We start from the raw sequence: 24,748 nt of genomic DNA, 5'->3' as shown, positions 1-24,748 counted from the left end.
CTGGAAAACTTCCCTTTAAAAATCAGTTTGCAGGTAAACACACTGTTCCTTCACGTGGTGTTGGGGATATTAAATGATTAATTCAATTTAGAAAAATCTGTTTTAATCACAAAGTATTCTTAAGGAAAAAAGATACACCACCCTGTTAAAAAAAAAAAGATTAAAAAAAGATATGACACCCACGCTAGCTTTCAGCACAAGCTGCAATTAAGGCCATCCAATGAAACGTGCTCTTCAGGATCCTTCAAGTGACAAAATCAGAAATTTTGCCATAAATATTCTCGGAGTATGAGTTCAGAGAAGGAACAGTATGTATCCACAATTTAATGTATTAAATTAAATTTTGATAAAATATGCACAATTTCATTAATCGCATAATAGCCTAATTGAGGAGAACTGGCTATCTCTGATTGTATTGAGTAATTTGTGAATTAATCGCTGTCTTGTCAAGCAAGGAAAATGACTGAAGAGAAGTCGAGAACGATAATCGGTTTAAGGGGAAGTTTTCCGCCCCGTCAGTTCTCAGCTCAGCGGCCGCCACTGATCCCGAGCGCAGAGTTCCAGCAGTGAAGGGTTCTGCTGGCCCCATGATGCAGTGCGGCACATTTTCCTGCGCGGTTTGGCTGCACTCACGCCCTTACAAGGCAAGGTCAGTGGGAGCTGTTATGTAATTGTACTGAGTGATGGTTCTCATCTCATGTTAAGTCAATTATTTCCCGCACAGTGGGCCGTCCTTCAGCGTCACATTGCACCCACATTACCCCCATCCGCAGAGCAGGGTTAGTTAATGGCTTGAGGTGCACGATACTGAGGCAGGGGTTCCTATCCCTGGTCCTGGAGGGCCAGAGGGTCTGCTGATTTTAATTGGAACTGAGTAAGTAATTTATTAGTTAAAACAGAGTTTTATACAGTTAACCAATCTCATCTGGTTTCTTGGGTCTGAACTGGAGATGGATTTTAAGGTGAAAACACAAGTAGCAGACCCTGCAGCTCTCCAGGACCCCCTGCACTGAGGTAGCCCATAAGCCATCTGAATCCAGTCAAGTATCTTTGAGATGTTGTGGACCAAAGACTGAGGCCCTGTGTTCCACTTCCTTCAGCTAGCCGTGAGCTGATTGGCTTTCTTATGGAAGAGTGGAGTCATATTCCTTCTGCAGAATTCCAGGCACTAACAGAATCTGTTACAGAGCACACCAGCCATACTGGATAAACATGGAGACCCAACGCTCTGTGAACTAACTTCAGATCGGTGCTTACATTTCCCCCCACTGCCGCTGTGTGTTTGTATATTATGATTATTATTTTTCTTTTGACTGTCAGTTCTGATGGTATCTGTGCTATTTGATGATATGGGTGATGTTTTGTGATGGTTTGATATTATGGTAGTGCTGAAATCAAAGACACAGAGAAAAGCTGTACTTTTGACATTTCATTATTGTCTCCAGTTTGGACATTTTTACATACTACAATAACTAATATTTTTCATTATATATATAATGAAATATATTAGTTATGTATTAGTATATGTATATATGTATAATAGAATGACAAACATATTTTTTCAGTGTTTTTTTTTGTATGTGATACCTGGAAGTGGAGGCAATTTGTATATTCGCTCTTAAATTGTGAAGTTTCGCAGTATCTAAAAATATATCTGCACGATATATTTAATCTAAATATATTCTCAACATATTTGGTTTCCAAATGAAACTGAGCTGACAGTGCAATGCAGCAGATGCTAATGTGCAGAACGGGACCGGTACTGGGAGACTGACTAAAGCCGGCAGCCTGACTTCACACACCGAAGGACCCAATCACGCAGCACACAGATCTGCGCTAACCGCTAACCCTAGCTAACCGCTAACCCTAGCTAACCGCTAACCCTTCCCTACGCACGGCGCTGACGCGCGTCGCTGCGTTTTTACAGGACGCGAGGCGGCATGCGCTCGTGACCCCCCGTTAGTGTCCGCAAAGAAGAGGGCAGGCTACTTGTTTAAAAAGACTGCAAACAAGCCATCTTTATGTCAAAGGAGCGTCTTTACAAACAGGAGTTTTGGTTTAGCGAGGTAACATAGGACAATAAATAATAATGGATAAGGTGGTGAGATGGCTGGAAGAGAGGCATCAGAATGACAGAGAAGCACAGACCCGGAGACCGACAAACGTTCGCCGAGTCACAGAAACACAGTGTGCTAGAGGGAGAAAAGAAGGATAGAGAGAGGGAGAGAGAGAGAGAGAGAGATCGCAAGACCACAGATGCATCTTGAGTAAACTGGAAAAAGGTCAAGAAAGCCCAAAATCATTAGAAAAGAAAAGGAACAAGAAAACAAAACAGAAAAAGCCACACATGAATTATCTTTAACACAGTTTTACTTTTTAAGAATAAAATAGTCATTATTAGAATATAGTCTTTATAAGAATGATCTATATATTAACTTAATCTTATTTCATATACAGAAGTATTTTTTGTTGTTTTTGTCTTTCGTTGTTGTCGTTGTTGCTGTTGTTGAAGTTTTTTTGTCTTTTTAAGTTGGATGGTTGTTTTTGATCTCGATGTTCAAGTCATTTTATTTCCTACTCTTCTAGTGACTGTCTTAGACGCCCCTTCTCTGGAGTGCCTTTCTTATTCCTCTGTTCTTCCTTCTCTCTTCCTCTCCTCCTTTTCTCAGTCCCATTTCTTCGACACTAGATTCTCATCTTTCTCTGTGCAGGGACGAGCAGAGACACAATCAGACCAGGAAGCAGAGTGCTGAAGACTGTTAGCGGTTAGCGAGTTAGCGGCATCCGCAGGCACAGTCACATCCCACTGCTAACCGCTCTAACAGAAACACGAACGGCTGCAGCTTTTCACAACGTTAATGTCATTGTTATCACTCTGTATGCCGTAAGTGTTAGCATTACAAATAAAATAGTCTGTATGGTTAGTATTTCGCTAGTATTACTATATGTTAGTATCCTCTCTCAAAGGCAAAACTGCAAAAAAACTATGTGCACAATATTTAGATTACACTGAACATAAATGTCAGCCTGTCAGAATCTGCTCCCTATAGGGAACCGGAGCACACACCTCAGCATGATGCAGTAGGACAGATCAACAGAACCATACAGCGCTTCCAATTCTGATATCAGTTCATATCAGTGAGAGCGACCAACAGAACAGGACTCTAAATTCTGATATCAGTTCATATCAGTGAAAGCGACCAACAGAACAATCTAGGACTAAATTCTGATATCGCTTCATATCAGTGAGAGGGATGGATGGATGATGACAGAAAAATACACCATGACACAAAGTAACACAGTCACCTTAAACACAGTCAGACACACAGGCACACAGCCCTGAGCACATTTATACTCAGTCAGAAACACAGTGTCTTGAGCACAGGTATACACAATCACAGTAACGATGCACACCAGGCAAAGAATGGGTAGAGACATAATGCATTCTGGGATACCTTTCTTAGTTACGGGAAATGGGGAAACAGGATTAGGCTGGAATGGAATAAAACAGTGAGTGAGTGAGAGGGAGGTAGGGAGGGAGGGAAAAATTAAGCAGGAAGAAAGGGAGAGGAGAAAGGGATGACATGGGAGGGAATATGAAAACGGGAATAATCTGAGAATTCAGGGAAGACTGACAGAGCGATAAAGGGAAGGGTGGTCATCACAAGATCATTAATCATTAATGCAATTACAGGGGAGATTTTATTTACAGACATAATTAGCATAATTCGCAAGAAATCTGGATATTGTAATATTGTTCATTTAGGGGAGATGGCAGGTTTTATAAGGAAGACTTTTAAAATGGGATTCAAAAGAAAATTGAGAATAAAATTTATAACAAGTGTCTGTCCATCTGAAGAGGTTTGAAATCCAAATTTTAATAAATAGTTATACTCCGCGGGGTTCTAATTTAAGATTAGGGAGGGGAAATAAGTCAGCTAAAGGGTGAAAGAATATTTAAAAGAAAGAGAACATTACAGAAACAGGTTCCCACCAACAACTAAATTTGGCATATACTTGGTATAGACGATTCCATTCTCTGTGCACCTTGGTGTACCTGAAGTAGACCTCTTCCTCAGACACAAGCCATAAAGGGTTAAGTGAGAATTAACACCAGCATATTTGTGAATAAGGAATTGGCTTTAAGGATTGGGAACAAGTTACTCTCACAAAAGGGAATAAAGAGACAGAACACATGAAGTGTTAAAAATGGAATGGCGTGTGTGTGTGTGTGTACGGGTTTGTGTCTGTGTGTGCATGTGTTTGTGTGTGTGTCTGTGTGTGCGTGAGTGTGTGTGTGTGTGTTTCTGTGTGTGTGTGTGTGTGAGTGTGCATGTGTGTGACTGTGTGTGTGTGCGCAGGTGTCTGGGGTTCTCACACTTACCCTCCAAGTAGTTGCGGGCGACGAACTTCAGCACCTCGTCAATCAGGATGACAGGGAAGGACAGCTTCAGCACCACAATCCACTGTTCCAGGTTCAAGTGAGTCAGTTTGAAGACCATCTATGGAGGAGCAAAAGGAAGATTAATACAGGTGAGTCAAACATGTCTGTCTGAGATTTGTGCAGGTATCTATACGTACAGATTTTTTTGGCAGCAATGTGTTTTAGAAACCCGTATTATAACAAAAATCTAAAAACCTACCCCAAGCAATCCTGAATGAACTGAAAGCCAATGTCTCTTGATATCACATGATGTAGAGTCTTACATTAGCAGGACACCACAGGACAATAACACTAATACTATGGGGAGGTATATACAGAGCAAGAAAAGGGGAGATAGAGTGGACCTCTGAGAGAGAGAGAGAGAGGAAGAGAGGGAGAGATGTGTGACTGAAGGATGGATGAGGAGAGGAAAAAAGCGTGAAGGAAGGAGGGGTGTGGAGACAAGGTGGGAGAGAAGACGTGAGGTGAGACTGAAGGACGAGTGTGGAGAGAAGGTGGGAGAGGGAGTGAGGTAAGACTGAAGGACGAGTGTGGAGAGAAGGAGTGAGAGAGAGGGAGAGAGGGAGTGAAGGGTGTGGAGATGGCAGGAGAGAGAACTCACGGGCAGGGGGTCCACGTAGATGATCATGAAGTGGAGGGACATAGAGAGAGTCATGGCGCCCACCAGCCAGCCATTGCTCCATGGAGGCATGCGCACCAGAGACTGGTTCTCAGACAGGCTGAGGGAGAGATGGGATGCGGGTTAACACTCGCCGGCCCGGGACCCACCCCAGGACAGGCTACCAAGAGCACTGGGAATGAGCAGTGGGGCCAAAGCTCCTCCCCTTCAGAAACATTACTGTGAGGTCACAATCAGGGTCAAAGCTCATCCCTTTCAGAAGTACTACTGTGATATCATAATCAGGGTCAAAGCTCCACCCCTTAAGAAGCATTACTGTGATGTCATAACTGCACTGCATTGGTAGTGTGTGATGGCTAGGATCCAAAGCTGCATGGGGCTATGTCGCAGTCTGACCTGTTGAGGGCGTTGCACATCTCGATGGTGACCAGCACGGACAGAGCCATGGTCATGGGTGGAGAAGCCTCAAACACTTCACATTCGATGCCGGCGAAATCCTCGTTCTCATCGTGGCACTGCATGAAGTGGGACTGAATGGGGACACAGAGGACAGGCTTATCACCTGAGTGGATGGGTAGGATGGGTACAGGGTGGGCAGGAGGTGGGTAGGGAGTGGGTGGGATGGGTATGGAGTGGATCGGTTGGGTACTGGGTGGGTATGACGGGTATGGGGTGGGTAGGTTGGGTATTGGGTGGGTATGACGAGTATGGGGTGGGTAGGTTGGGTATTGGGTGGGTCTGATGGGTATGGAGTGGGTCGGTTAGGTATTGGGTGGGTATGACGGGAATGGGGTGGGTAGGTTGGGTATTGGGTGGATATGAAGGGTATAGGGTGGGTAGGTTGGGTATTGGCTGGATATGATGGGTATGGGGTGGGTAGGATGAGTATAGGTTGGGTCGGATATGTAACAGGTGGGTAGGATGGATAGTGGGTGGTTAGGATGGGTAGGGAGTGGGTATGGAGTGGGTTGGTTGGGTATTAGGAGGGTATGACGGGTATGGGGTGGGTAGGATGAGTATTGGTTGGGTAGGATATGTAATGGGTGGGTAGGATGGGTAGGGAGTGGGTACGGAGTGGGTTGGTTGGGTATTAGGAGGGTATGACGGGTATGGGGTGGGTAGGATGAGTATCGGTTGGGTAGGATATGTAATGGGTGGTTAGGATGGGTAGGGAGTGGGTACGGAGTGGGTTGGTTGGGTATTAGGAGGGTATGACGGGTACGGAGTGGGTTGGTTGGGTATTAGGAGGGTATGACGGGTATGGGGTGGGTAGGACGTTGTGCTGGAGCTTACCAGCTGGTAGTAGGAGACCGCGGGACCGTCATCAGCGTACAGGAACCACCAAGCGGCAGCAGCGACAGTGGCAGCGCCCACATAGCCTAGAGATGAGGAGCACAGGGGGGTCAGGGGGGTCGGGGGGGTCGGGGGGGCAGGGGTTGCAGAGCTGGGTAGAATGCCCCCTCTTCCTCGCTCAAACTTCGGCGAACGGGGATGCACCCACCTCCGATGGCCATGTATCTGAAGAAGAGCCAGCCGGAGATGAGAGGCTCCTTGGGGGAGCGGGGGGCCTTGCCCATGATGTCCAGGTCGGGGGGGTTGAAGCCCAGGGCGGTGGCGGGCAGGCCGTCCGTGACCAGGTTCACCCACAGCAGCTGCACGGGGATCAGCGCCTCGGGCAGACCCAGGGCAGCCGTCAGGAAGATACTGGCAGGAAGAGAGCGGGGGTTAGCGCACTGCAACTGCACACACTGAGCCAGACATTACAATACGTCACACTACAATCCATTACAATACATCAAAATACTAATTATGTCTCGTTACAATCCATTGTATTACAGAATGACTTACAGTGTGAGACCTGACAAGTGCCTGCACTTATACAAGACCTTCTAGGAGGGTTGGTTTGGGTTCATGGATTTAAACTCAAAGAATTCACTGAGTTGAAATGGAACTGAGCCCAACTCTGAGAGCCAAGCATTTTGTGGCACTGTGCACGCACCGCGGACAGACGAGGGGGGCCAGGTGTCCCCTTTTCTGCCCCGTTTCACATGTCCCGACTCAGTCTGAGAAACTCCTGATTTGTTCCATATTTCAGTGCATTTTCTGACCCTAACTGCCATTACTGTAGGCTCACACTGCATGGTCTGCAGGCCCGTTCAGGGAGTCCAGACAGACAGATAGACAGTCACCCTAGGGCAGCCGGACAGACAGAGGGACGGACAGAGGGACGGACGCTCACCAGACGACCTCCCCGACGTTGGAGGAGATGAGGTAGCGGATGAACTGCTTCATGTTGTTGTAGATGGCTCTGCCTTCCTCCACAGCAGCCACGATAGAAGAGAAGTTGTCGTCAGCCAGGACCATCTCCGAGGCAGACTTGGCAACGGCGGTGCCAGAGCCCATGGCGATACCGATCTCCGCCTTCTTCAGGGCGGGGGCATCGTTCACACCATCCCCAGTCTGGATGGACCAAGAAGAGGGTGAGAGGGAGGGGAGTGAGCAAGGGGAGTAAGCTAAACACGTCCGAAAAAATGCAGTCAAAGTGACTGTGATGTCACCCATTGACTTTCCATGAGGTTAGTAAAAAGAGCTTTGAAGCCGTGAGATACTATTGACTAGGAAGCGACGAAAACTGAGATATTAAAATATTGCCCAAATGACACAAATTTTATTTTGACACAAATAAAAAATTCTTGACTTCGTATTTTGACCGTATTGTTACCATTGTCTTACATTGAAACTAATGGCTGAAACACCTATAAAGAAGCCAACCGCACTAGTGTTAGCAAGAAACAAAACGAGGAAGTGAGCTTCAGAAGCGAAGGCCTTGGCCTGTTGGGAGTGAGTGAGTGTGTGAATGGAGTGAGCAGAATGTGTGTGTGTTTGTTGGACGGTGTCCTCACCATGGCAACGGGATACGTGTGTGTTTGTGAGAGTTGGACAGCGTCCTCACCATGGCAACAGGATACGCGTGTGTTTGTGAGAGCTGGACAGCGTCCTCACCATGGCAACAGGATACGCGTGTGTTTGTGAGAGCTGGATGGTGTCCTCACCATGGCAACGGGATACGCTTGTGTTTGTGAGAGTTGGACAGCGTCCTCACCATGGCAACGGGATATGCGTGTGTTTGTGAGAGCTGGATGGTGTTCTCACCATGGCTGTGATCTCATCGAAGCTCTGCAGGAACTCCACGATCTTGCTCTTGTGCGACGGCTCCACGCGGGCGTAGCAGCAGGCCTTGCGCACGGCATCCCTCTGAGCTTCGATGGGCAGGTCGTCAAACTCGCGGCCCGTGAAGGCGCGGCCGGTCACATCCTCATCCTCGCCGAAGATCCCGATGCGTCGGCAGATGGCCACAGCCGTTCCCTTGTTATCACCTGAGAGGAGAGAGGGAGAGGACAGCTATTAAAACACATATACACACACACACACACACACATACCAATAGCTAAACTGCAAAAGAGCCCCTTCAGTCAGATGGTTCTGAACTAACTAACCTTGCAACAGCTAACCTAAATAAACCAACTGAATACCAACACTACAAATCAACCACCAATTTGAGTAAACTAAATTATAAACCAAAGCAAAACTACGTGGAACAGTATATGACAATGTTACGTAGTCTAAGAGACAGTGTGTAGCAGTCTACTCTAATGATTGGCAGTGCTGTGCTAATGTGTGGTTGGCTGTGTCTGTAAAGTACACTTGAACTTGAATTTGGTGGGGTGGGCGGGGGAAACCGACCTGTGATCATGATGACACGGATGCCAGCAGCTCTGCACAGCTCGATGGAGCCCACGACTTCCTTACGGGGAGGGTCCAGCATGCCCACACAGCCCACGAAAGTCAGATCAGTCTGGGACAAAGAGGGAGGCACAGGAGGGGGCGGAGTTACACACAGTCCCTACACACTGACCACAGGAGGGGGCGGAGTTACACACAGTCCCTACACACTGACCGCAGGAGGGGGCGGAGTTACACACAGTCCCTACACACTGACCACAGGAGGGGGCGGAGTTACACAGTCCCTACACACTGACTGCAGGTGGAGGCGGAGTTACGCGCAGTCCCTACACACTGACTGCAGGTGATTGTGTGCTGCGGGGAAGTAGCTCATTTCATGCTTATGCATTGCTAACCTCATTTCCTTTTTCTGTCGTTTTCCCAGAAACTACCATCCAATCTCTCTCTCTTCTTGGGTTACAAAACATCTTGCATTGAGATATCGACTGCATTTGTACAGGATGCATACAGGTACCTATCGGAACTTTATAACCCTCAGTCCTGGTTCCTCTTCTCCTCTGAGTGGTGCATACCTTCCCTTCCTCTTTGCTTCATCTCTACCCCTTCACTCTTTCCCCTTCCTGTTCCCTGTTTTCCCCGCAAGCCCTCGTCCCCTCTCTCTCCCTGCACCCGTCTTCCCCTGACCTTCCGCCTCTCTCTCTCTCTCCCCTTCTGTTTCCTTCCTGCCCGGGCTCTCTCTCTCTCTCTCTCACCTCGTAATCGGCAAACTTGGTGGAGTCCTCCAGGTTCATCTCCTCTGGTTTGAGCGGGTTGTCGCGGGTGGCCAGGGCCAGGCAGCGGAGGGTGTCCCTGCCGGTTCCCCACTCCTTGATGATGGTCATGATCTTGTCCTTGACGGGGCCGGTCAGCGGCACACGGGTGGTGCCCACGCGCACGTAGGCGCACCTGTCAATCACACCTTCTGGGGCGCCCTGTCCGAAGAGAGGGGTTATTAGACCGTTTCACCTCGTCCACGTTACTGACTCCATCTCGTGCGTCGTAATTGTCATTTCTCCTATGACTCTAAAGTGCCGAAACTTTAACACCCGTTAATTTCAGTTTGTACCTTCAAACTGCCATAAATACAGGGACAGAGACGCAAGAAGAATGAACTTGACGCTAAGGCTAACTGCAAGCAAGAAGGACGTGTCGGAGATATTCGAAATGAGTCAGCAGCTCAGAGGCTCTATGAATGGTTACCTTGACGAACATCTTGTTGCCAACGGGGGCCTTTGATGCCTTGGCAGGCGAGCAGTAGACGGACATGGACTTCCTGTCACGAGAGAACTCCAGGGTGAATTCCTTCTTCATCAGCTGCTTGATGACCTGTGATTGGCAGACAGGAGATGATGTCACACAGGTGCTGTGTAGTGCAATGTAGAGCGCTGTGGCATACCGATATTGCTGTGTAAATACAGGAACGTGCTGTGGGAGGGACCAGAGTGGCTGAGATGTGTTCCGAGCTGAATGTTAGGGGAGGCATAGAGCATGCAGAGCTGTTTCGCCCATTGGAAAGGGAAGAGCTGGGAGGTGCTTACTGAGCAGCAGGTGTTTGCCCTCTCGACCTTGGAGAGACCGCGCACCTCCGTGCCGAACACGTTCATCTTCTCCACCAGACAGCACAGGGCGGTCTCTGTGGCCTCACCCACCTTCTCATAGATACCTTTAGACTGAGGGTGAGAGAGAGAACGAGACAGAGAGAGAGAGAGAGAGAGTCAGGTGGAAGGGGGGGAGAGAGAGAAAGCGAGAGAGAGTCAGGTAGAAGGGGGAAAGAGCGAACGAGAGAGAGTTAGGTGGAAGGCAGAGAGATAGAGAGAGTCAGGTGGAAGGGACAGAGAGAGAGAGAGTCGGGTGGAAAGAACAGAGGGAGAGAGAGAGAAACAGGTAGAGAGAGATCTGCAGGGACGCACAGATGGGGGAGGGGTGGACTAACCTCATTGAAGTCAAGAGAGGAGTCGTTACACAGGGCACAGATAGTGGCCAACTCAACCAGACCATCGTACTGGCTGCACTGCACCAGAGCACTACCCTTAGAGCTGTGTGTGAGAGAGAGACATAATTACACTTTGTGAGACTCAGAAATGATATCACTACACCCACACACACATACAACCACATGCGCGCACACACACACACACACACACACACACACACACACATAATCAAGGGAAATTAAGCCCTGGATGTGACTCTACATGTGTAGTTTTATGTAATTTTTTTTCCAGTAAATCGACTGTAAAGTTGCAGTCATTACTAAGACTGCTGCTTCCCAGGAGTGGCAGGGGACTCTTTAGTGTCCTTTGGTGCTCCGATCAGCACATGCCTCACTCTCACCCTTCTGAGAGCAGCGGGGTGGTGTAACTGTGACTTGTCCCATGCGTACTTACACTTCCCCCTCAGGGGTGTACTTGGAGCCAGAGATGTTGAACTCATCCAGGACAACATTCTCATCTTCCACCTTCTCAATGACGAACATCTGTGGAGAGAAAATGAGAAAGAAAGAAAGAGGTTACTTAAAACAACCTCTCACTGAGAGGTTTTAGGAATCATTAATTATGACCAATTATGCACGATAGTTCTCTTCTTGCCCTCCAGCCGTGTAGCCGGCGATCAAGCTGCCGGTGCCCTGGCCTCTCTCACCTTGGTCACACACATCTGGTTGGTGGTGAGGGTGCCGGTCTTGTCAGAGCAGATGACGGAGGTGCAGCCCAGGGTCTCCACGGAGGGGAGGCTCCTGACGATGGCGTTCTTCTTGGCCATGCGACGGGTGCCCAGAGCCAGGCAGGTGGTGATGACGGCGGGCAGACCTGCAGGATGAGGGATTTAACGCTTTTGCCCCAGCGTCCGATCACCCCCACCATCACCCCACCCCCCCTTCTTCTACAGACCCGACATGTCCCACTAGCACAGCCTATCGCAAGACTCGGGTCACCCCATGTGTCCCCCTAGCGCAGCTCATCCAGGGACTCAGGTCACCCCATGTGTCCCTCTAGCACAGTCCCTCCCAGGACTCAGGCCACCCCACGTGTCCCTCTAGCACAGTCCCTCCCAGGACTCAGGCCACCCCACGTGTCCCTCTAGCACAGTCCCTCCCAGGACTCAGGCCACCCCACGTGTCCCTCTAGCACAGTCCCTCCCAGGACTCAGGTCACCCCACGTGTCCCTCTGGCTCAGAGCCGTACCTTCAGGAATGGCAGCCACAGCCAGGGCCACGGCGATCTTGAAGTAGTAGACGGCGCCGCGGATCCAGGAGCCGCCGTGGACGGGGTCGTTGAAGTGGCCGATGTTGATCATCCACACGGCGACGCAGATGAGGGAGATGACCTTGGACAGCTGCTCGCCGAACTCGTCCAGCTTCTGCTGCAGGGGGGTCTTCTCCTGCTCGGTCGCGGCCATTTGGTCGCGGATCTTGCCGATCTCGGTGGCGACGCCGGTCGCCACGGCGACGCCGATAGCCCTGCCGGCGGCAATGTTGGTGCCCTGAGAGGAGGGAGGGATTTAGGGGCACAGTTAACCAATGGGGTGCACCAACACTGAGAATAAGCAGCACTGCACACGGAGTGGTAAAGAGGCTCGGGGGGGGGGGGGGGGGACTAGAGATGCATTAAGCTGGGAGGGGGGGGTTAACGCAGCCAGAAGCTATAGGCCCATTATGGAGGGACGGATAGAGGGAGAGATGGAGAGATGGCGAGATGGATGGAAGGGAGAGGAGGGAGGGACACTCACAGAGAAAAGCATGTTCTTCTTGTCCTGGTTGACTGCTCTGGGGTCTGGCACAGCTTCAGTGTGTTTGATCACACTCACAGACTCACCTGAGAGCAGCACACAGAGGGGAGAGGTGAGTGCACGCGCACACACACACACACACACACACACAGACACACACGCACACACACACTCACAGACTCACCTGAGAGCAGCACACAGAGGGGAGAGGTGAGTGCACGCGCACACACACACACACACACACACACTCACAGACTCACCTGAGAGCAGCACACAGAGGGGAGAGGTGAGTGCACGCGCACACACACACACACACACACACACACAGACATACACGCACACGTACGCACGCACAGTGCTGATTAACCCTATTAGAGAAATAGGTCATTTGAAACCCCATCTAGTGTCCACAAGAGAGAACTGTAATCCCAAATTAAAGCATGACACTATCTCGCTAGTTTCTCTTGATGGAAACTCCGCCACCACGAGTGGTTGCCAGGTTCAAATACAATGTAGCTCTAAAGTCACAATTTAGCCAAATATGAGCCACAACAGACCTTTTTTACACAAAACAGCAGAACAATCATGTTGTGGGAAAGAGAAAATTCTACATCCACAAGCCACCTTAATTTCAACAACTTCGCAACACAACACCAAGGCTAGCTGTCGCTACCTAGAAACCGTTACTGACAGACTAGTATTACAGAATGTGTTGGAAAATTCCATATCCACTTTAATGCTGGATTGCTAGCTTATTTTCTGCATTCTGCACAACATAATTGCTATTTCAATAGTTCCAGTTTAGGTTACGTGTGATGTTTTCACTGCACGAACTAGCTAACGTCAGCAAACAGCTATGTCTTTACACACAAACACTATGTAGCTCTAAAGTCATAATTTATCAAAATATAGCAAGCGATCAGATGTTAGCCTGTCAGGGTTCTATCTGATTAATGAGATAACTGATAACGCATACCAACGAAGTCAGCTATTTTTCACTGTAATTCTACCTGGCACCCGGCTGTGCGTCGGGCCTGCTATTGGCTCAGGAGATTGTTGGAGGCAGCAGCCGCAGTATCTGATGTCTCAGACAGACATAAACACAACACGGCTTATGAACCGTAAAATTTATTTGAAAGTACAAATTCATAGTCAGTATAATTTTCTTGATGTGTGATTTTTATTATTTGTCTATGTTGAAGAGTTAGATATAGCACCTTTAAAATTCCTATCACAGTGCGGCGTATACTGTCGATAAAAATAAATGCCTGTCGGTACATGTAAAGCACTCACTCTCAGTGCTGTCATGTGCCCTTTGACCTGAGGAGTGCTGAGATCAGTCACAACAGGAGATTACACATTACTACACTTATAGGCTCAATACCAATCAGAGCACGTTCAATGAGAAGGGAAGATCTTACAAATAAAACTGGAGATTCCAGACATGTAGAAAATTGAGAACATAAGGGATTAAAAAATGAATAAACGTGATTTTAAAGGGGGGTGGGGTGGGGTGTTAAGTGATGCAATATCCTCCTATGACCCGACAACATCCTGTAAGATCAGAGACACATGTCCTCTGTGGGGGACACAGCTCAAGTCCCTGGTCGTAACCTCAATATAGAGCCATATATTCTACTATTCAAATATTTTCAATGCAACGTGTTTTTCTCATCCAAGACACTTGCATTATGTTAAAAATTGAAATACTTAAAGGATAACGCTGGTAGTTCTCATTTTTTCAGTATCGTCAACATATCCTATGAAAAGACTGCTGGGTTTCAGGAGGGTATTTGCCAGGTAGAGATAGTGTACATGTGTCCAAAGCAGGGGAGTGTTGCATGACAGAAATGCATGAAGGGATAGAAAGAGAGGGAGAGGGAGAGGGGGAGAGAGGGGGAGAGAGAGAGAGAGAGAAAGACTCACCGGTAAGGATGGACTGGTCAACACGCAGGGTTGTGGAGCGAATGGCAGTGATCCTGATGTCAGCGGGGACTTTGTCACCAACTGTGGGAAACACAGGTAAAGGAAAGGGTACTGGGATTACTGGGAATTCTGGGAATACAGAACTTCATGGTACTGGAATTCCCTTTTCCCTAAGCCCGGATCTGGCCCCACACCATGGCTGCTGCTGCTGCTACTTCTCCACCTACTGTAACTGCTCCAATAAACCTTGTCTGATCAAGCAATCAGGTGTCTGCTGATTCAGCTGGGACATCCTCTGGCTGTTACACTCACAAAGCCTTTTGTGAGTAGAGGTTACGTTTTGAGGAGCATTTGTGCTTATTAAAAGGATGAAGGTTATGGGAATTCCTGTCAATTTACCCCTGTTCATGCACACCCAGGATTGGAGAACAATAGCACGTTGGTGGCAATAGCCTTCAGTGGTGTGCTAGTACAAAGAGTGAACGGCGCATTGAGGGAGACTATTTGCACACCGCAGTGCTATAAACTGCCCCTGAAAGCTGACACAGTGTCCACTGGCTGACTGGGGGGAATGCATTACTACGGACGGGCGACAGGTGTATGCAGATATATGAGCAGAGAGAGAGAGAAGGAAAGAGAGAGAGAAAGTAGGAAAGCGTGAGAGAGAATGAAAAAAGGAAAGAGAGAGAGAGAAAGAGAGGGAAAGAAGGAGAGAGTAGGAGAGAGGGAGGGGGCGAAAGGGGAAGAGGGTGAGAGGGAGAAAGAGTAAGATAGGGAATGAAAGAGGCAGAGAGAAAGAGAGAGAGGTGTTGTTGTGTATTTATACTTAAGCTTTTGTTTTCCTTCCCTCTGCACCCTGCTCAGTGCCTCTCGGTCGACCCTTCCCCTCCCTCTCACGCCCTTATAAGGACAAACAGCTCCTGTGTCTCACCCCCTCTCTGAAGGACACTACCGCCTGTCTCCCCTCCCATTTTAATCCTCATAATACTTCTCACTCTTCCAAAGATGTAACAACACCCCCTTGTCCCCCCTCCTGCCCCCCAGCCACCCTTTTCTCTCCCTCTGCCCTTAGTATCTTATATTCTCTCAGCATGTCTGCCTGGCCCTGCATAAACAGGAAGTGACCTCAGCTGACAGGAAGCGCACAGTCTCCTGGTGTAAAATCAACAACTCAATACCATACCATGCATGAGGATCTGGGGGCTCTTCCAGTAAAACTGTCACTTTCTCACAGACGGATGATTTATCACTGATGATTTATCACAGACTGACTGATCTGCCACTGATTTTGCAATGGTTGAGGGATATTTGTGCTTCCTCTAGTGACCTATTTGTTCTATGAAGCCAGTTTGTGGGTGTTTTTTTATTTTTATGGGCTATTTCCAGAATGATAGCTGTACCATAGCACGGGGTTATATTTTAGCTGTGTGATGTCATGTCCTTGGCCCTTTCCAGAGGGTGACATCACGCTGGCTCGAGTTGCCTGGAAACATTGCCGTTTGCTCAGGGGGGCACGCGCGCCCGTCTTACCAGACACCTCCACGACGTCTCCGGGCACGATCTCCCTGGCCTTGATCCTCTGGACGCTTTTCCTGTCGGCGCGGTAGACCTTGCCCATCTCCGGCTCGTACTCCTTCAGAGCCTCGATGGCGTCCTCCGCATTGCGCTCCTGAGTGCGCAAAGGCAAACGGCGTTAAGGTTCCTACCCTGTGCGAAACACGCGTTTCCCCTCCCCTGTTTGTTTCTGTTGGAAAATCTGAACACAGTGTAATTCAAGTCTCCAATGTACTTCGAATATGTAGTCCTGTTGTGCTTTTTCAATGTGAACACCTGTTTTAACATGAGTACCATTGTAACTGTAAAATGGATCTCTATTTTAACATAATTTTATAACAATGCTAATAGAAATTCCTATTTTTGCAAGGCTACTTTACCACAGCTTCAATAAAGACCTATATTTTAACATAATTATTTCTCCACAATGTATCACTTTAACATGGCTATTTCAGAAGGAAGAAAAGTGTATGAGCACTCTGTATTACTGCAGAAGACATGTTGAGTTTATTAGTCGCACTGGTCTAAGGTACTAAGCAGAAAAAAAGATACATTAAAATACATTTTTAAAAGTCTCTACTGTCTATTGCACTTCAACACCCAGTGCACAACAAGTTCTGCCAATACTACAGACCGGTCACATATGGATACATACGTTTTCTCAGTCAGTTTTCCATTTCACCACAACTGACCCTTTTAAACATGACTATTTCAGTGCAAACTTAATATGGAGCCCTTTTTTAACATGATTAATTCCCTAAATTTTTACAATGACCCTTTAACCGTAACACGAGCACCCTTTCATACTTACACTTTGGCCCCTAATGTAATACAGCCATGCTAGCCTGCTTTAGCTCTGACCCTACTGACCTCTGTGTAAAACGAGCGCTTGTGGCCCTGGTTACTTTTAACACAACCCGCAGCGTACCACAGTTACTCGGTTCCATTAGGGCACAGCTCTTCCCTCACCCGCACGGCCTCCCACCTCTGTGCCCGGTCACTCTACAGAGCTGTAATTGGGAGGTGCCACCACGGGCTGTTCCACTGACCTGCCACACTCCCACCACGGCATTAGCGATTAGGATAAGGAGGATAACGAAGGGCTCCACGAAGGCGGTGACGGTCTCCTCACCTTCCTCAAACCAAGCCAGGACCTAGTAGGGTGTGAGAGAAGGAGAGAGAGAGAGGCGGGGGGGGAGAGAGATTATTCCTTGCATTAATGTTTAAATATATATTTGCTTTGCAAGAATTTCCAAAGGATTCCACTGCCAATAAATCATTTGAATCTGAACTTTAATTTAAATTGGAGAGAGGTTTGTGCTCTTGCCTCTTAGCAACTGCTTTTGCACAAAAATTAATACACAATATTTATTTTGATGTTTGCAAAACAGGGATACCTCCCTTCATGAATTCGAAATATTCATTTTGACTAGTGAGTGAGTCGTGTGTGTGTGTGTGTGTGTGTGTGTGTGTGTGCGTGGGAGAGAGGGAACAGTCATGCACTGTTGATTACTGTTCTATTTAAGAAGGTACCACTGTTTACACACACGCACACACACACACACACAGGCACACACAGACTCAGTGCTGGTCCACTGAAGCTGAAACACACTGAGCCCAAAATATATCAAGGAAACAGAGGAAAACATATGACAAAAAGACAATCGCTAATTCCATCCTGCATCTTCATTCTCCACACTTCCTGTCTCTTTTTCCTCAGCTTAATAGTTTGTGCATCTCAAAGAGAATCGAGCATCTTTTTCGGCTGGCCCTGTCTTTTTGTAATAGATTTAGTGCATTTGGCTGTGCTTTCATAGTAACATTGTGCAATATACTGCCACATTGACGTATGAATGAGATATAAATGAGATAATTTAGTGTGGCATTATATTGCACAATGTTACTGTTGCACAATGCTACCCACACTGTACCTGGTCATCCAAGCCCCTAACACCCCCCCCCCCCTTTCCATGGAAGTCCCTCGTTCCCTCCATCCTTGACCTTTTCCGAAGGATACAGTTTCTCGGCCTGGCTTGAGACTTTCTTAAAATAAACCCTCGCCCCCTTTTTCCCTCTCCCGTCCCCTCACTCCGGTTCTCTCCTTCTAAGGCCAAAATGACAGCTGTCCTGGGAAAGCGGAGCGGGGATTAATATCCTATGTCCAACACCTCCCCCCATCCCTTCTCCAAAACAAACTTTAAGAGGCAGAGGGAGAGGTTAACACGTGCTGTGAGAGGCCTGGACACTGCCGCCCCTCTATTCTACTGCCCCTCTACACTGCTACCCCTATACACAACTGCCCCTTTAACTACTACCCCTAAACACTGCTGCCACTCTACACTGCTGCCCCTCTATACTGTTGCCCCTCTACACTGCTACCCCTATACACAACTGCCCCTTTAACTACTACCCCTAAACACTGCTGCCACTCTACACTGCTGCCCTTCTATAGTACTGCCTCTCTACACTACACTACTACCCCTATACACTGCCGCCCCTCTATACTACTGCCCCTCTACACTGCTACCCCTATACACAACTTCCCCTTACACTACTACCCCTAAACACTGCTGCCACTCTACACTGCTGCCCTTCTATAGTACTGCCACACTATACTACTGCCCCTCTATTCTACTGCCCCTCCACACTGCTGCCCTTCTATTCTACTGCCCCTCCACACTACTGCCCCTCTGTTCTACTGCCCCTCTACACTACTACCCCTATACACTGCTGCCCCTCTATTGTGTTGCCCCTCCACACTTCTGCCTCTCTACAATGCTGCCCCTCTGCACTACTACCCCTCTACACTGTTGCTGCTCTACACTACTGCCCCTCTACATCACTGCCGCTCCACAGTGGTACTGCAGGGGGGGAGCTGTAGTGGTGCACTGGGCCCTGGTCCGTCCAACTTAAGGCTCACTTTTTGAATCAAAACGTAGTAACTCTTAAATCACCGAGAGATTCACTGTATTGAATCTGTAAGAATCTGAGAGGGAGGGAATCTGAATACAGAACGTGTAAGCAGAAGCTTCAACGTCACAGTTTAGTTTATTCATACAGTATGAAATGCACAAGTGGTGCATGTGGAGTGGAGCTCTTCTATGATGGAGTAGAACGATACTCACTGACGCACATCATTAGAATTGGTTCTGCTATATTGTCTTTTTGTCCGTATTATTTCTTTTTCTCATTTTGTTTAGCATTATTATTATTATTATTATTATTATAATATAGTGTGTTTACTACATTACTAAATTACAAAAGAACATTAAAATGCCCATGGCCAGGAATCAACAATGCGCATAACCATTCTTTGCACACAACACACTTTGTTAAAATGAATGTGTTGATTATGCATATATTTGATGAATTGAGTTCCATTCACAGAATTGAGAAAGGCAATTGATGTCACACAGCTGAATATGAAATTAGAAAACGTATGAAAGGATTACAGATCTCTTTTTTTACTTTACTGCAGTTATTTTCATCTGAAGCAGCACCAGCAAGGGCCCATAACCCTACCGAAGCACTGAGGCACATTTCTGTGTTAAACGCAGCCAAAAAGCTGCAGCCCAATTTTCGCACGCCTCAGACGATCCGGGGAAACCGAAAGGAGACGTGAGCAAACGTTTAAGGATGTACAGAGTGCAGGAGGTGTCAGGAAAGGAGAGAGAGAGAGAGAGAGAGAGAGAAGAGAGAGAGAGAGAGAGAGAGAGAGAGAGAGAGAGGGGGGAGAGAGAGAGAGGGGAGAGGAGAGAGAGAGAGAGAGAGAGAGAGAGAGAGAGAGAGAGAGAGAGATGCGACGCGTCATATTAATTAACGGCGTTTAGCAGCCAGCAGTGATGAAACAGAACCCCGCCCCCTCGCCCAGGAGCTTGGCCCCGGGGTACGGTCTGACGCGACGGGGGACGCCGTGGGACAGAAGAGAGGGGCGCGCGCGTATCGGGTGTCGGCCCGCGGGCCAGGATTGGCCGCTCCCGCTTCCTGCCAGCTGGCTCCTGTACCAGCGCGGTCCCCGCCAGCTCCCCAAGTCAACAGACGGGTCGTGGGCCGGGCTGAGGGGGCGGGGCCTCTGAGCACCCAGCACGGGCCCTTCCAGCGGCACCGTAAGTCACCGGCGGGGGCCTTGCACCTCCACGGGCGTGATTGACAGGCAGAGAGGCTGCTGGGAGTTTTCGAACGGATCCTAACATTGCAAGACGCTCTGGCTATTGCACGCATACATCCAGGTGTTGATCAACTGGTTCAGCTTCTCTCTATGAAAACCCACTCGCCTATTTTAAATAACACAGTTAGCTGATGGACTTGTTCCGAATGAACAAATGGGTTACCAAAGTTCTACAGAGCCATTTCACTGGAGGAAGATCTTAATATTTTCAGCAATGCCTAAAGCTGAGGTTCCACGGGACAGAAGAGACACACGGGGAGACCTGTGTGATTGGATAAGGCTCAGTATGATGCTGGTGAGCATGTTTATACTCACAAAAGAGATGCAGGCAGCCAGCAGCAGAATTCTGACCAACAGATCCTCAAACTGTTCAGCAACCAACTCCCAGATGGATTTACCTGAGATACAAAGAGAGAGAGAGAGAGAGACCATTAAATAAAGCATTTGCTATATTTGCAAGAATTAAGGCATGTGCACCTGCAAATGTATGTGTGTGTGTACCAGCGAGAAAGTGCGCATTTGTGTCTCTGTATATGTGTGTGAAAGATTGCACATACTTGTATATGCGTACATGCTTGAGTTCTTGTATCTGCATGTTGGTACTTGTATGTGCGTGCGGGTTTGTAAATAACAGCATGATGGAGTAATATCACTCCTGGCTGTGTTACTATGTTAAATACACCTATTATAGCTAAAGGGTAATGAAAAATTCTTAAATGGTAAAGTGTACTAATTTGGTCAATGAGGACACGATGGAAGGCCCAGACAGAGCACCGGCAGCGTAGGCCACAGATCAGAGATCAGAGAGGCCCTTGGGATGCGCAGCCGAAGCAAAGTGTGCTCACTGAAGCAGGGCGAGCGAGTACTTACCCTCCTCAGCGGGGAGCTCTGCAGGCAACGCGTGGATCAGACAGAGAGAGAGAGAGAGAGAGAGAGAGAGAGAGCGAGATTAGAACCAATGATCAATCCATTTCACAGCACTGAACTGTGATCACAACAGTGGGCCAACTGCAACACAGAGACCATTTTACTCTCTGTCAATTAATAGGTAGTTTTCACGAGCATAAGATCAAATGAGGAAAAAAGTTTACACAACGATGGCCAACATTTTAAATGTTGGGCTCAAGGTGCAGATCTTTCAACAATTTGTGCATATTTGAAAGAAACAGAAGGCCTTCCTGGGATATGTTTTGAATAATCCTATATCTTTAATTCCAGATTTGCAGACTTCGCCGATCTTGGTGTCTAAAAAGAAAGTTGTTTCAAAAAACACACGTTGACAACTTTACTTCAAAATAGTTGGCTCATTTTGGAAACACACATTTTTGATCATTTGTAGCACGTAAGACAAAATCACATTGCATCTCTTTTTCACGGTTCCTTTTCTCCTAAGAGCTCCCCAGCCCACCAAAAAACACCCTGTGTTTAGTCAAATTCAACTCTAAACAGATGAGTATTATCTGTCAAGTTTTGAATTAAAACTGTAAGAGTTGAATTAATGCTGGGCATTTACTGTGTAAGGGCCTTGTGCTCCTCATTCATTCAAACAAAAAAAAAAGAACATTTCAACAAATTCATCTACTCTTGTTTTCAGTTCACCACAAACAAGGCTCCCATCCATTTCAGTGTCTCGCACTGACTTTGCCGTTACAGAACAGGCCCAGTGGTACATTCTTCCACACTCTGCCCATCCCTCCATCCTTTCCTCTCCTCTTCCTCTGGGCCCCGCTCATTCACTCAAACAGGCATCGCACTCTTCTCTCCATCCTCCGTGAATCCCTTTAAACAGCAGTTCACCGCCACGCAGGGCCAAGCCTGGCCGGCGACACACACGCGTGATAAACCACAGACATCATGGGGACACACAACCCAGCGGCGAACACACAGCAAGGAAAACTCCAAGAGATTGAGTGTCCGTTCACTGCACCGGTCAGTCGTGGTAGAGCTCAACACATACTGACACACTCTCTGATCGCCCAAGGTCCTCCATTGTCTTACTACCCTATACTCTCCTCTTTCCGTCTTAAACACTCCCTACCCCCTCCCTCCCTGGTTCTTTTCTATCAGTCATAGCCTCGATGCTCTTCTCTTGTTTCCATTCCCAGGATGCACCAGTTTCAAATCGCTCTTTCACTATGCAGGATCCCTCTCTCCAAATGACCAATTTTTCTAACATTTCTCTTTTTTAATAACTGTTTTTCTCACCTCTGTTGCTCACTCCTGCTCTTCAGCCCCCTCCACACACACACATACACACACACACACACGTGCACTTCTAACTGGATACCATCTGCTTCAGTGAGCCATCCAGCGGTCCAATCATCAAAGCCACCGGCACCACCCTGTCTGTTGCAGGTCATTCCCAGTCTGCCATGAATCTCCAACCTCAAGCTTCAACACAAGCTTCGCTACAAGCTTCACTCTCTGCTACCGTGGTGGTGCCACCCGATTCGCCAGCACTTCCCACTCCCCCTACCGCAGCTGCGGTTCACCACCACCACCACTCCACCACTCCGTCCCTCCATCCCTCTCACCGTTGTAGCCGAACTTCTCCAGGTTCTTCTGGAACTGGTCGGGCGTGAGGCCTGTGGCTTCGCTCACGGAGAAGTGGGCCAGGCATTCTGCCGGCTCTTTGGTGTGCGCGTTCTCCATCCTTTCGCGACGGGGGGAGACTTTGTGGAAAAGAAAGAAAGGAAAGAGCACTTGTGCTCGTTTGTCCGCGATTCGTTTATTTTATTTTTTTTAGTTTTCAGCAATTACGGTTTCCGACTTCTGCCCCTCCACTTCCTAAAAAAAAGTGTGGGACTAAAATACAGCCCCTCTCTCTTTCTTTCTCTCTTTCTCTCTCCCCCTCTCACTGCTCTCTCTTCCTCCTCCTACAGGAGCGCTGGACTGACAGAAAGTGCAAACTGGCACTAATTTTGATAGAGTTTTATACAGCCACTGGGTAGCCCATTGGTGGCGACACGCCCCGCTTGCGCTCTCCATTGGCTGAGGCCGTCGGATATGGGCATGGGGGCGGAGCCTGGGAGGGGAGATGAGGGGTAGGTCAGAGGAACTGGGCAACAACTGTAAAGGAGGCCGTGTGAAATGAAAATGAGGTCTGTTTTTGGAACATGCATGGTCAGTAGAATGGGGAGGGGGGGGCAGGAGGGGTGGAATGAGCGATGGGGGGCGCTGAGTGACGGCTCAAGTGTCGCTCGGCTGGGGAGGGAGGCAGAGGAAGATAGAGGAAGATCAGTACAATGCTAATTCACTGCTAAGAGACAATGGGCCTGACTGCACTCAGGACACATCAGTGTGTATTCAGAAAAAGAGAGAGGTAACAGCACAGCACACAACTCAGTAGGTTTTAAAAAAAAAAACGATGCTAATGTGCTATAATCACTGCACAGAAGAATGTTAGCCCACACTGTGTACACAGAAGTACATTACAACACCTGTGCAATGGTGACTACAGCACCTCAGCCGTTCAGAGATACTAGCCCTACGCGGAATCTGTGCTACATCTAAAACTATGCACTCAAACCAATGAGCTATTTGAAGCGCTCCATTCTCAGTTCTCCTCTTGTATTAAGGGTCATGTATCTACTACTTCTAAAGTCATATACAGTATGATTGGCTAATACTGTGACCCCAATGTCTTGCTAGCGGCCCATTGCCGCGTAAACCCTTTTGCGTGCGCCAATGTAACTGGCTGTGGGTGAGAGGAGCCTGCTACATGCCTGAGGGTGAATGCAGGGGACAGGTGCTTTTAGGGTTAATAGAGGGGTGACAGGGCGTGACATTATGCAAGAATGGGCATGTGTGTAAGGGCTCGATGAGAAAGAGAGAGAGAGAGAGAAAACAGATGGAAGGAGAGAGAGAGAGAGAGAGGGAGCGAGCACATTGTTCTGTCACTCAGCGGAAGAGAGAACTTATACTGGGCTTAAGAAAGAGAGGGGGGGGGGGGGTCAGATTTTACGGGGGCTTTCTCCTCTGAAGGGCAGGGCTGAGAGGGAAACACAAACCGGTTAGCAGATTATCATCTTCACTGTGGCGCTTCAACAGACGCCCGTATCCACGGCGACTCAGACCACAGGAGATAATTACAGATGATGAGATGGCCGCACATGCGGAGACACAGACGGTAATACAGACTCACAGAGAGTACCCAGCCTACCGCAGATCTTGTGCCATCACATATAATGGGGGGGCTACTACAGCAAACCTTAACTCACCCACCCACCGGCATTATTCATGATTGCCAGCAGAGAGAGACAACTAGTGGTAAAAACAAACAAACAAACAAAAAACTTACATTTGCCAAATTTGTGTAATATTTCAAGTATTCTTGAATTGTTTTTCAGTTCATTTGAGAGAGAGAGACGTTCCTTGTTTGCTTTGGCAATATCTACTTTGTGTATCTCCTGCCAATAAAGCACATTGAATTGAGAGAGAGAAAGAAAGAGAGATTGGCAATCTAGAGATGCACATTCATTGGACACTGAAATGTGTTAACACTGTGCTGAAAGACAGATTAAGTGAG

General features: G+C 48.0%; 1 protein-coding gene across 3 annotated transcripts in view; it reads right to left on the bottom strand.

Annotated features, from left to right (window-relative positions):
- Positions 1–1,989: 1,989 nt before the first annotated feature.
- atp2a1 (ATPase sarcoplasmic/endoplasmic reticulum Ca2+ transporting 1) overlaps positions 1,990–24,748 on the bottom strand; it is a 150,690-nt gene continuing 127,931 nt past the window's right edge. The window contains exons 1-24 of one of the 3 annotated variants that reach the window (XM_064314298.1): positions 22,755–23,142; positions 21,091–21,108; positions 20,536–20,618; positions 17,102–17,206; positions 16,029–16,167; positions 14,499–14,579; positions 12,573–12,658; positions 12,029–12,326; positions 11,487–11,653; positions 11,234–11,322; positions 10,780–10,882; positions 10,385–10,516; positions 10,047–10,172; positions 9,560–9,778; positions 8,808–8,919; positions 8,217–8,440; positions 7,303–7,523; positions 6,565–6,767; positions 6,357–6,442; positions 5,460–5,593; positions 5,046–5,163; positions 4,385–4,502; positions 3,456–3,492; positions 1,990–2,703 (exon numbers count right to left, since the gene is read on the bottom strand). In XM_064314298.1, the coding sequence (XP_064170368.1) occupies positions 3,488–3,492; positions 4,385–4,502; positions 5,046–5,163; positions 5,460–5,593; positions 6,357–6,442; positions 6,565–6,767; positions 7,303–7,523; positions 8,217–8,440; positions 8,808–8,919; positions 9,560–9,778; positions 10,047–10,172; positions 10,385–10,516; positions 10,780–10,882; positions 11,234–11,322; positions 11,487–11,653; positions 12,029–12,326; positions 12,573–12,658; positions 14,499–14,579; positions 16,029–16,167; positions 17,102–17,206; positions 20,536–20,618; positions 21,091–21,108; positions 22,755–22,872 (2,985 nt within the window). In that variant the 5' untranslated portion in view covers positions 22,873–23,142 and the 3' untranslated portion in view covers positions 1,990–2,703; positions 3,456–3,487. Of the gene's footprint in view, positions 2,704–3,455; positions 3,493–4,384; positions 4,503–5,045; positions 5,164–5,459; positions 5,594–6,356; positions 6,443–6,564; positions 6,768–7,302; positions 7,524–8,216; positions 8,441–8,807; positions 8,920–9,559; positions 9,779–10,046; positions 10,173–10,384; positions 10,517–10,779; positions 10,883–11,233; positions 11,323–11,486; positions 11,654–12,028; positions 12,327–12,572; positions 12,659–14,498; positions 14,580–16,028; positions 16,168–17,101; positions 17,207–20,535; positions 20,619–21,090; positions 21,109–22,754; positions 23,143–24,748 lie in introns of those variants that run through there. The other 2 variants (XM_064314297.1, XM_064314299.1) reach the window with 2 other exon arrangements.

This window comes from Anguilla rostrata, chromosome 17, assembly GCF_018555375.3.
Source record: "Anguilla rostrata isolate EN2019 chromosome 17, ASM1855537v3, whole genome shotgun sequence".
Lineage (NCBI taxonomy): Eukaryota > Metazoa > Chordata > Actinopteri > Anguilliformes > Anguillidae > Anguilla > Anguilla rostrata.
Note: the sequence above shows the minus strand (reverse complement) of the source record. Positions and strands in the feature narration are given on the sequence as shown.